We start from the raw sequence: 12,678 nt of genomic DNA on the forward strand, positions 1-12,678 counted from the left end.
TTGCAATTTGTGGGGTATAATTTTTACCTTAATATCCTCATGTTCTTCCTACCGATGTTATGCACCTCTCCACATCTCGCCCCCTGGGGATCAGGAAGGGAAATGTTACAAATTTTCATCACCATGGCCAATCAAAGTGCTACTTACAGAAATGTTCATATTGCCAAGTACCACTGTGTCCTTCAGCAATGACCATATTTTGCTTGTATTCCAGTGCCCATGTGTTTACTTTGATAACAGCAGACAGCATTTCAGGTTCACTTCCTTCTTATTCCACACAAATCCTTTAGTTATCAGCAGCAGACATTCAATTTTTTTTAAATAGTTTGATTTACTACTTCTCTGAGAATGTGAACTGGTGAAAAGACCCTTCTGAGACCTGATTCAGGTGCAGGGAATAAAACCCATTTATTAAGTGCAAAGTATGTTATAGATAAAACATTTATTTTCAGTCCACTTTATGTACATTGTACAATTCATTTTAGAGTGGTATGTCATAAGCTGTGAAAGCTTTAGGAAGTTTTTCTATCCAGCATTCACTGGTGCATAGATTCACAGGTACTTAGGCAATTGAGCCATAAGGATTTTTAGAAGCTTAGTCACAGATTCCCATGAAGTTCAGCCCTTATATTTTAAGTATGAATAACCTAGAGGTAAGTAGAACATTTACATGATGCCTCTGTCACTGTGGGACAAAGGTGCTGAACCACTGGGCAAATTTACAGTTACTCATCCATTTATCCAGATTATGTTTGAATATTGTAAGAGCAGTACTTTGGTTTATTTGGAGAGGAAGACAATTCCCAGGAAGTGGTATTTTCTGTAGTGCATATCTAGCCCTCCAACATATTGTATGTTGAAAAAGAGATTTCTGTTTCTTGAATGGATGTTTATCCCCACTGGACTTATGAATGTGCAGTAGGTTGGACAAAATATGTTCTGTTGAGGCTCTGTATGTGAGGCAGAGATTAACACTCTGTAACCTGTATGACACCAATTAGTGGGACAAGGCTTTGAGGTGGTCTACATAGTTTTTATAGTTTAGGCCCTTGATTTTTCTTAGTGAAAAATATTGTGGGCATTTGACTTGTGTCTAATGTCTGGACATGCACATACAAAATGGAGCATTGTACTCAATGATCAGTCTGATGACTGCAGATTACAGTGGAATGATCACATCCCTGGACCTGAATGCCATACCCTTAGCAATAAGCTGTGCAATAAAAAAAAAAAAACACTTTCTTACAATACTGAATACATGGTGATCCTTCCCAGGTCTTTAACAACTGGATCATTATTCCATAGTGAGATGTCAATGTGATAGTTACAAGGGACTTCTTGCTTGCCAAAGGATGCTTGAAATTCTGTTTTACTCCATGGTTTTGACACAAGATATTTGTTAGGGAAGGTCCATCTTGGAAGATCTTGATGTCCTCTAGGAAGTTTATGATGGCAGCAAGTTCACAATCATCTGCAAACTTGGTCAGCCAAAACCCTTAACAGTAACGTTGATATCCAAGAAGTAAATGCCAAAAGGGTGGCCCAAGAACTGAACCCTGGGGTACGTCATTACTGACAGAGCTTGGGGAGCAGGTAGAGCTGTCCACCATAATTTCATGGGTTCTGTTTGTGAGGCAGTTTGCAATCCAGTGAGTTATATTATTGTTTAACTGGGATGCTGTTGAACACCTTTGTAAAGTTTACAAAAGTGGTGTGTACTGATTTGCTGTCATGTAATTGCTTCCATAACCTTCTCAAAGAAGTCAACCAAGTTAAGGAGACATGATATTCCCCAGCAAAACTGAACTGGCTTAGTTTGAGAGTTTGTAGGTCACCTATGTCCTTGTTTATTAACTCCATAATGATCCTTTCCATAGCCTTACAGATGAGAGTGGTCAGACTCAGGAGTCTATAATTTACTGGGTCCATTGATATCTTACCTTTCTGCAACTACCAGTTGCAGTCTTCCATTTACTTTGTCCATTAGAGAACCCCTGTAGGAAATCCAAAAGGTCCTGTTTCAGTCTCGCTAGTAAGCATTGTGGTATGTGTTCTTGGCTTTCAGTAGTGCCTGGAGGACTTGGTCATGTGAGATTTGAAGGGGGTGTAGATGTGGGCACGAGGTTTTGGAATGTAGGAGAGGAGGGGGTGAAGTTAAATCTAAATTTTTCTGCTAATAGATTGGCTATGTCCTCTGGCTCCAAGTATGTGATATAATTTCCTATTAGCTCTGCATTGTGCTGGGCATTGTTTATAAAGTTTCTAACATAGTAAAGAAGTACCTCATATCTGATTTGATCACTGTCCAGATTGTTAAGTTAAGCAAGATCTTTTTTTGCATCTTGAGAGGTACATTTATTTTTATGTTGAATGCCTTTTTTTTTATAGAGACACTGCTTACTTTTGGGTTCCACCATAGGAGTTTATTTTTGAATTTGCCAATTTAATTTGGAGGGGGATAGCTGTATCTATGCAGCTGTTTAAATGTGTAGAGAATTTGGCAGTAAAGGATTCCAAATAAGCAATAATATCATTAACTTAGAAGGAGATGTTGAATTTATCCGGGTCGTCACTCGGATGGGGTGGCCTTGACATTATCATTGAATAGTGCGTTATCAAAGGATGCTTCTGGCTTCAGTCATAAGGTGAAGGTGACGACTCAATTGTGGTCAGATTTTACCAGGGAGGGAGTTACCATTGGTAGGGAGTAGAGCAGTCCCGTATTGGTGAGGGCCAAGTCCAGGATTTTATCTCCTAGTGCATTGATGAAATCTTGAAATCTCTGGGCATACATGTAAGGATATACATATGTTTCAATTAACGGAGGTTTTGAAGTGCCCTAGGAGAATGGTGTTTGACTTAATACATAGGGACCCCATACTAGTTAGGTAGGAGTTATGTGCTGAGGGTGTCCTATAATTAGCTGTGATGCGATAAGGGATTTTGTTAATGGTAAGCTAAACATGGAGAAATTCCAGATCATTATCTTGTCTAACTACTCTGGAAATTAAGTGTTTACTTTAAAAATATGGAGACACCACCATCTTTAATACCATCACCTGATGTGGTGGGATTGAATGTGTGGAATGTGTTGAAACCCTCTACTGATGGTATGCTCTCAATGGTCTTGCAACAGGTCTCTGTAACAATGCATGCATCAGTGTTTTCCAGGATAAAGAGTGCTTCCAGGGGGTGGAGATATTTATTTATTTTTTGCTACAGCTCCTAGCACTGAGCAGGAATACTGTAATGTCACCTGGAGTCGATTTTATTATGTCGGAAGCTTTTGAGGATGACATTCCTTAAATAAGGCACTGTGGAGTAGATTAAGTTTTAGCTAATATCTATGAAAGCCTTGGGGTATAGATGCAGAACATCCCTGTCAAAGCAGTTAGGACAGTCTACCATTTCCTACCAGGCTGATATGTATATTAGACACCCCCCCTTTGAATGATACCATAAGCTAAGCCAATAGTTGTTGAAGTCAGCAATCTTTTGTACATATTGCGGCATCATTCTTGATATTGATAAAATATTCATTCTCCAATCAGGGTTTAATATACAATTCTCTAATCCTAGTTGCACACTCTGCTTAGAAATATTTCTGTCATTACCATTACAGTTAATTCAACGTCTTCAGTGTTTGAAATGACACTTACATCCAGTACAACAGCCTACAAAACTACTCCTTTACTGTCTCAAGCATTGAATATGTTGTTGGGGTAACAGCTTAATCACAAGTAACAAGGCAGTCACCTGTTATCATCTCTGAGTTTTAGCATTTTTTAACTCTGTACATAATTTTAGGTTTTAATAATTCACTTTCCAAACAACAGATGAATGATTTTACAGTGGAAGCATATTTGCTATTTATTTATTTATTTATTTATTTATTTATTTTTAGGAAAACCCGTACTTGTGCAGCGACGAATGTGATGCATCAAATCCTGACCTCGCTCACCCAATACAATTTATGTTTGATAAAGAGCAGCACGGACTCACAACATACTGGCAAAGTGTATCCTGGAGCAAGTATCCCCAGCCATTAACAGCTAATATCACTCTGTCTTGGAACAAAAGCATTGAGCTAACAGATGACATCACCATCACTTTTGAGTATGGTCGGCCCACCGTAATGATATTGGAAAAGTCTCTGGATTATGGGCGGACATGGCACCCATATCAATATTATGCTGATGACTGTTTGGAGGCCTTTGAAATGCCTGCAAGGAAGGTGCAGGACCTGACCATCAGTAGTGCTAATAGGGTTATTTGTACAGAGGAGTACTCTAGGTGGGCGGGCTCCAAAAACCAAAAGAATGTCCATTTTGAAGTACGGAACCGCTTTGCCATATTTGCTGGCCGTGAACTTCGGAACATGGGCAACGTTTATATGAAGTTTGAGAGTACAAAGGGCTGGAAAGAATTTTTTACTCTAACAGATCTTCGTCTGAGGCTGCTAAGGCCAGCACTTGGTGGAACATATGTCCAACGTGACAACTTGAATAAATATTTCTATGCCATTTCAAACATTGAAGTAACAGCCAGGTAAGATATTTCCCTCAATCAAAAGCATTCTTAAAGTCTTTTCATTATTTTTTTAAAGGTGATGCTACTTGACAATAGGCATATATGTAATCATGGACCATTATATGAAAGCTATAATGAATTACAGCCATTTGTGATGGTTCAAGAGTGCAAGCTTTAAATTAGCAATGTATTATCTGACCTACTTTTTAGTTTTACTGATATATTTATATGCATCTTTCAGCTATTCGTTCTCTAATTACCCACTCTATTCTGGCACTCGCTTAGCTCAAAGCAGTCAGTTGTGATTGTGGTGAAAGACCTTCATAGGATGTATATGCACACATACACACACATACACACACACACACACACACACACACACACACACACACACATGCACGCACACACGCACACACACACACACACACACACACACACACACACACCACACGCACTCACAAACACACACACAACATGTACTCACAATCACTCACTCATTTACCCACTTATTCTGTCAGTTCACCCAAAGCACACCTCTGAGAACTTAAGAGTAAAAAGTTACATGCCAAAGGAAAACAGTTGAGAACCTGTAAGCTTTTTTAGAATTGTAATCCTTTTAAACAGACTGCATTGAACTAATGTACCATGCAAATATCATTCCATAGTTGGGATTGTATATGTGCAAAACCATCCCTAAATGCTGTCTTTGTACCACATCATAACTGCAGTAAATGACATCAGATTTTATAATCACATCATTTAGAAAACATTAGATTTTTGATATATTTTTTAAATGTCATTTTAAAATTAATCAAAAATAAGCAAGTAAATAAATAAGAAACAATGAAATACTTCCACATGGTCATTTATAAAGGCACATTCTCATCTCTACTATAATGCAGCAAACAATATAAGTTGTATTAAATTAGTGTGTGCAACTGATACACCAGTGAAACATATAAACATAAAATGAAGCTACATGATACACCGTGGTATTACTTAAAAAGAGGAAGGCATTTCCTTTTGAACTAATGTGATTTTATAACTGAAATAAACAGTGATTGGATGGGAAGAATGAGTTGTTATATGTGAAATATTACTTAGTTAAATGTGAAACATTACTGAGTTATATGTGAAACATTACTTAGTTAAATGTGAAACATTACTGAGTTATATGTGAAACATTACTTAGTTAAATGTGAAACATTACTGAGTTATATGTGAAACATTACTGAGTTATATGTGAAACATTACTTAGTTAAATGTGAAACATTACTGAGTTATATGTGAAACATTACTTAGTTATATGTGAAACATTACTGAGTTATATGTGAAACATTACTTAGTTAAATGTGAAACATTACTGAGTTATATGTGAAACATTACTTAGTTAAATGTGAAACATTACTGAGTTATATGTGAAACATTACTTAGTTAAATGTGAAACATTACTGAGTTATATGTGAAACATTACTTAGTTATATGTGAAACATTACTTAGTTAAATGTGAAACATTACTTAGTTATATGTGAAACATTACTTAGTTAAATGTGAAACATTACTTAGTTAAATGTGAAACATTACTTAGTTAAATGTGAAACATTACTTAGCTATATGTGAAACATTACTGAGTTATATGTGAAACATTACTTAGTTATATGTGAAACATTACTTAGTTAAATGTGAAACATTACTTAGCTATATGTGAAACATTACTGAGTTATATGTGAAACATTACTTAGTTATATGTGAAACATTACTTAGTTAAATGTGAAACATTACTGAGTTATATGTGAAACATTACTTAGTTATATGTGAAACATTACTTAGTTATATGTGAAACATTACTTAGTTAAATGTGAAACATTACTGAGTTATATGTGAAACATTACTTAGTTATATGTGAAACATTACTGAGTTATATGTGAAACATTACTTAGTTATATGTGAAACATTACTTAGTTAAATGTGAAACATTACTGAGTTAAATGTGAAACATTACTGAGTTATATGTGAAACATTACTTAGTTATATGTGAAACATTACTGAGTTATATGTGAAACATTACTTAGTTATATGTGAAACATTACTTAGTTATATGTGAAACATTACTTAGTTATATGTGAAACATTACTGAGTTATATGTGAAACATTACTTAGTTATATGTGAAACATTACTTAGTTAAATGTGAAACATTACTGAGTTATATGTGAAACATTACTTAGTTATATGTGAAACATTACTTAGTTATATGTGAAACATTACTTAGTTAAATGTGAAACATTACTGAGTTATATGTGAAACATTACTTAGTTATATGTGAAACATTACTTAGTTATATGTGAAACATTACTTAGCTATATGTGAAACATTACTTAGTTAAATGTGAAACATTACTGAGTTATATGTGAAACATTACTTAGTTATATGTGAAACATTACTTAGCTATATGTGAAACATTACTTAGTTATATGTGAAACATTACTTAGTTATATGTGAAACATTACTTAGTTAAATGTGAAACATTACTGAGTTATATGTGAAACATTACTTAGTTATATGTGAAACATTACTTAGTTATATGTGAAACATTACTTAGCTATATGTGAAACATTACTTAGTTATATGTGAAACATTACTTAGTTATATGTGAAACATTACTTAGCTATATGTGAAACATTACTTAGTTAAATGTGAAACATTACTTAGTTATATGTGAAACATTACTTAGTTATATGTGAAACATTACTTAGTTATATGTGAAACATTACTTAGCTATATGTGAAACATTACTTAGTTATATGTGAAACATTACTTAGCTATATGTGAAACATTACTTAGTTATATGTGAAACATTACTTAGCTATATGTGAAACATTACTTAGTTATATGTGAAACATTACTTAGTTATATGTGAAACATTACTTAGTTATATGTGAAACATTACTTAGCTATATGTGAAACATTACTTAGTTATATGTGAAACATTACTTAGTTATATGTGAAACATTACTTAGCTATATGTGAAACATTACTTAGTTATATGTGAAACATTACTTAGTTATATGTGAAACATTACTTAGCTATATGTGAAACATTACTTAGTTATATGTGAAACATTACTTAGCTATATGTGAAACATTACTTAGTTATATGTGAAACATTACTTAGTTATATGTGAAACATTACTTAGTTATATGTGAAACATTACTTAGCTATATGTGAAACATTACTTAGTTATATGTGAAACATTACTTAGCTATATGTGAAACATTACTTAGCTATATGTGAAACATTACTTAGTTATATGTGAAACATTACTTAGTTATATGTGAAACATTACTGAGTTATATGTGAAACATTACTTAGTTATATGTGAAACATTACTTAGCTATATGTGAAACATTACTTAGTTATATGTGAAACATTACTTAGTTATATGTGAAACATTACTTAGTTATATGTGAAACATTACTTAGTTATATGTGAAACATTACTTAGTTATATGTGAAACATTACTTAGCTATATGTGAAACATTACTTAGTTATATGTGAAACATTACTTAGTTATATGTGAAACATTACTTAGCTATATGTGAAACATTACTTAGTTAAATGTGAAACATTACTTAGTTAAATGTGAAACATTACTTAGTTATATGTGAAACATTACTTAGTTATATGTGAAACATTACTTAGTTATATGTGAAACATTACTTAGCTATATGTGAAACATTACTTAGCTATATGTGAAACATTACTTAGTTAAATGTGAAACATTACTGAGTTATATGTGAAACATTACTTAGTTAAATGTGAAACATTACACAACATCTTAGTGAATTAAAAGCTTTGACCACATCCCCATTTCGTCTCTGCACTGATACTGGTAAGGAATACATTTGACTGTCATCACTGTACCCAGAAAAAGCTTTTAATGAGGGATTTTATAACAAAAAGTGAATTTATATTTGCAATAATATGGGGAAAAAAGCCTCACAACATTTTGGGTACCTGATGATGTAGTTGGTGCAAAAGGTAATTCCCAAACTGCTGAAGTTAGCGTGAGCTCATTAACGCTCGCTGGCAGTTAGCTAATGAGGTGTTAGATTCCTGGCATTAGCTGGATAAACTGTAATTGTCTGGAGCTTGTGGTCAAACAAAATTTAAACTGGAGACAAAAAAATCTTTTCAACTGAACATGGAAGGCAAATTTTTACTTTCCTTGTCCAGAAAGAGTGTAGCTAGGCGTACTCCGTGTACTCAAATTAGCACTTTTTTTTCTGAGCATCCCTTGGAAATGTCAACACTCAAAAGTACAGAATGTTTAGAACTGTGTAAACAAATATTTACAGTAATGAGGTATAGAAAGAATAATTCTTGTATGAAAGGAAGACACCTCTAAAATAGATTTTTATGGGAATAAGTGGCAACAGTTGAAAACGTTTTACATTCCAAAATAGATTTTTATGGGAATAAGTGGCAACAGTTGAAAACGTTTTACATTCCAATATGTACTGGGTGACATTTTGAGCGTTGAGTACATTTTAAAAATGATAGGCAGGTGGTAGGGCAACAACTTTAGGTCTGAGCACAAAATATACATTTCTGGCTGTACCTCTGATGTCCAGTTATAACACTTTTTTCCATTTAAATTAACTACAGTACTGAATGCCACAAATTCACTACCATAATTAAGTGCCAATGTAACAAAAGCACTCTCTGCAGTCTGCCTTTCAAGTAGTAAAATCAGGCATGAAACAAAGCAGCCCACATAATTAGTAAACGTGCATGAACCGGTAAATACCACAATCAGCTTTGAATGTGGGAGTGAGTTAATCATAGTTTTAACATTCAACATATTACATTTGGGTAAATTTGGCATACTGGTTAAGGTCTTTACCTTACACACACAAGATACAGGGTTTGATTCTGACCACAGGGATTATTGGGTAGACTTAAAGTGGCCCTTCAGGGCAGTCAGCCTAGTATTCACCTATGTAGAGATTATGCTGGTAAAGCATATCCTCGAGTTACTAAGAAATAGCAGTATGAAGCTAGATGAAGTTAAAAATCATTTCTGAAAGTTCTGCAAGCCAAACCTTTTTTCTATGTGGCTCCATATGTGTTTTCACCCCCAAAAGAACTATTCTATTTTGGGAAACTAAAAGTAGTCAAATGCATAAAGTAAAGCTGGATTCCCAGACAGTTTCAGAACAGAATAACTTGATGATGGCTACTATAAGCTTCAGGTAGTTTCATTTAAATCTTTTAAATTGAAAAAAACATTTGTTTAATATGTGTATGTGGCTGGAAAGTGATTATCTGCAAGGCTGATTAATTCTGCTATGCTATACATCATTTTGTTCAGTTTGTATATTGTGTAACTGTTAATAGTAGAAAATTCAATTCTCAATTTAGCTTTTGCCTTGTTCCATACTGAATAAGAGATACAAATCATCAAATCTTTTGCATAGTGTGATGTATCTAAATTTGAAACTTCTTTACTATTTGAAAGGGAAGGTTTATATAATATTAATAATTCTTGTATCATTTATACATGCTTAGGACATTTTAAACTGCTTTTGTTTTGCTTTCTAAAACCTGGCAAAGGCCCATATCCATTTAAGAGATTTATTAAATAAGGAAGGCATGTTTTCATACTTAGTTAAACGTACTTATAAGTCACATTCAAGCAGAGCATGTAGTGATTTGTACCTGCTGAGGTAAATCCATTAATTGTGGAATGCCTAAGGCAGTGAATTAATTAATGGTTCAGAACAGAGAGCAAACAGTAAGAGATACAATGAGAATCTTTGTCATGTTCCTTTGATAAGGGTAAACAAATGGTCTGGATTATTCATAAACACAGTGTGCAGTTGCATAGATGCATTCAGCACATTGTTTGTAGTACACTGCCATTCCAAAATTCAGATTTACAAAAAGATTTACACTTTTAAGCTTTTTGAATGGTGCACAAACACATATAGTACAGTGTGGTATATCATGTGTACTAGTGTGCTGACAAGAGGTAACTGCTACTCAGTATGGTATAATATACCTAAGTAGCTACTTACTAAATATATTCTACATTGTTAAATAATTATTCCTTGCTGTGCTTTACCATAAAAACAGTATCTCCATAGGTTATGATAACATCCCTTGCTGCCTACTGGAAAGCACAAAACACTGCCAAACTAAGCCTCTTCCAAACATATTCCACCTAGGATTCTCCAGTTGTTATATCCAGAGGCTTGGAGATCTGCCAAAGTGGCATCATGGCATACAGGTGCCCTCACCACAGACTCTAGTAATTATAGGCACATAAGTCTCAGCAGAATCCTTTGCAAAGTCAGAAGATGCATTATAATTTAACTCAAAACAAAAGACTTGGATGATATACAGTGCCTTGGTCAGAATCAGTTTGTTTCTCGTGAAATGCACGTTATGTCTACTCTGTGAGGTTGAGTTCTTTGAAAGGATTACTGAGACTTTGGATTAGACTCAGTCTATCATTACTGCTTAACTAGTTCAGGGCATAATCTTGAACACCATTCCCCATTGAGGCATTAGCAATATGCTCACTTACCTCCCCCCCCATGTTACTTATTTGATACCTAACTGACTCACCTGTTGAGCCCATGTGTTTAAGGTTGGCAGTACCTCTTCCATACAAAACCATATCACAAATGGTGACCCACAGGACACAGTCTTAGGCCCCCTCTTGTTTGACATCCACTTCCTTGATGTGAAAATGGAAGTCAAAGGCCTAGTTTACTGAAGAAAGCTGGGTGCTGCCAAGGACTTCCTTACAGGCATCTGTATACTCTAGAAAGGGCTTGACCAAACCAGTGTCTGTTGTAATTAACAGTAGGATCAAATTCTGTACCAAATAAAATGCAGTTTACATCTGGGAAGTCTAACTTCCACAGTTTCTACCACATGTAGGACACTTCTCCTTAAAACTGACACAGTCCTTAGAGATTTGGAAACATTACCGAACAGTGAGTTCTCCTTCCATCTCCACAGAGCAGTCATGGTTAGAAAATTTTTCTGTCTATTTCTGTCTAGCATAGTTAATTTCTGGGATAATCTCCTCTAAGTCCCCGGAAGCATTAGTTTCTCTCTATGGATTTTTCTTATAGCAACTCACTGCTTGTGTTACAACTGATGTAAAGAACAATGTTGGGTCTATTATTAAATATATCCCCCCCTTCTGCATCAATTTCTCCAAAAATTCTGTCTAACTAAAGAGACCTTAGAGATTCCTAATTCATTTTTTGGCTCCCTAAACTAGCCAGACAGAATAAAGCCCTCTAATTATTATTCAGATACATGGGCACTTGTTTGGTGATCTCTGCCTGACCATTTGTGCTATGAAAGACCCCATAAAAAAAGCTAAAAGATTCATAAAAAGTCTTTATTATAACTTAGCTCTTCTCATTTTGAAATGTTTGACAGATGAACACAGACCTACTTTTGGTTATAGGAATAAATAGAAGCTATGTGTATTGTGACTTTTAGAACCATGGTACCTTAGGGATTCAGTTTGGATATACCTTGCACATTTTTTACCTGCAAGGAGTAAAAGATTCAACAACCTAGAATTGGAGGAAGACAGAGAAAAAGTAGGAATATCCACCAGTAAAACAGGCAAGCTTGGTGGTAACAAAAAAGATGTACCCAGTCACATATGGCACCAGAGGAACACCTCCAACAGATGCTAGAAACTGTATAGCACATCCTATGCAGTTTTGTAGTTACGTAAAAATATTTAAAGTGCCATTACAAATCAAAAAACTAAATTTGAAAGATTTAGTGGAAAACATTGGTAACAAGAACCTTGTATCCCAGACAGATCTATCTATATGTGTATTCAGTGCGAGTTCCCACATAACTGTATACATTGTCCATACGGTTCGCTGGTGTAGTAAGAAGTATTTTGTACAAACTGTCTGTTTCTCTCTTGGTACACGAGTCAGAACTCCTAAAGTGTGTCAGCTCTATGACCCATCTTGGCCAGTCTTTAGATTTAATCTGTACAACATGCAGGCATTCAGCTTCTCAATCAATTTCTTATTTACGTTTTGGCTATACCGACCAAAATTGTGATTTCTAATCAACTCCTCCCAGGACAAAATGTTGTC

General features: G+C 34.6%; 1 protein-coding gene across 1 annotated transcript in view; it reads left to right on the plus strand.

Annotated features, from left to right (window-relative positions):
- Positions 1-12,678, plus strand: part of NTNG2 (netrin G2) — a 1,345,571-nt gene that overhangs the window by 433,404 nt on the left and 899,489 nt on the right. Inside the window, exon 3 of the mRNA XM_044058624.1 lies at positions 3,905-4,548. Coding sequence (XP_043914559.1) covers positions 3,905-4,548 — 644 coding nt within the window. The remainder of the gene's footprint in view (positions 1-3,904; positions 4,549-12,678) is intronic.

This window comes from Protopterus annectens, chromosome 16.part0 (assembly GCF_019279795.1).
Source record: "Protopterus annectens isolate FY-2018-M chromosome 16.part0, PAN1.0, whole genome shotgun sequence".
NCBI lineage: Eukaryota > Metazoa > Chordata > Ceratodontiformes > Protopteridae > Protopterus > Protopterus annectens.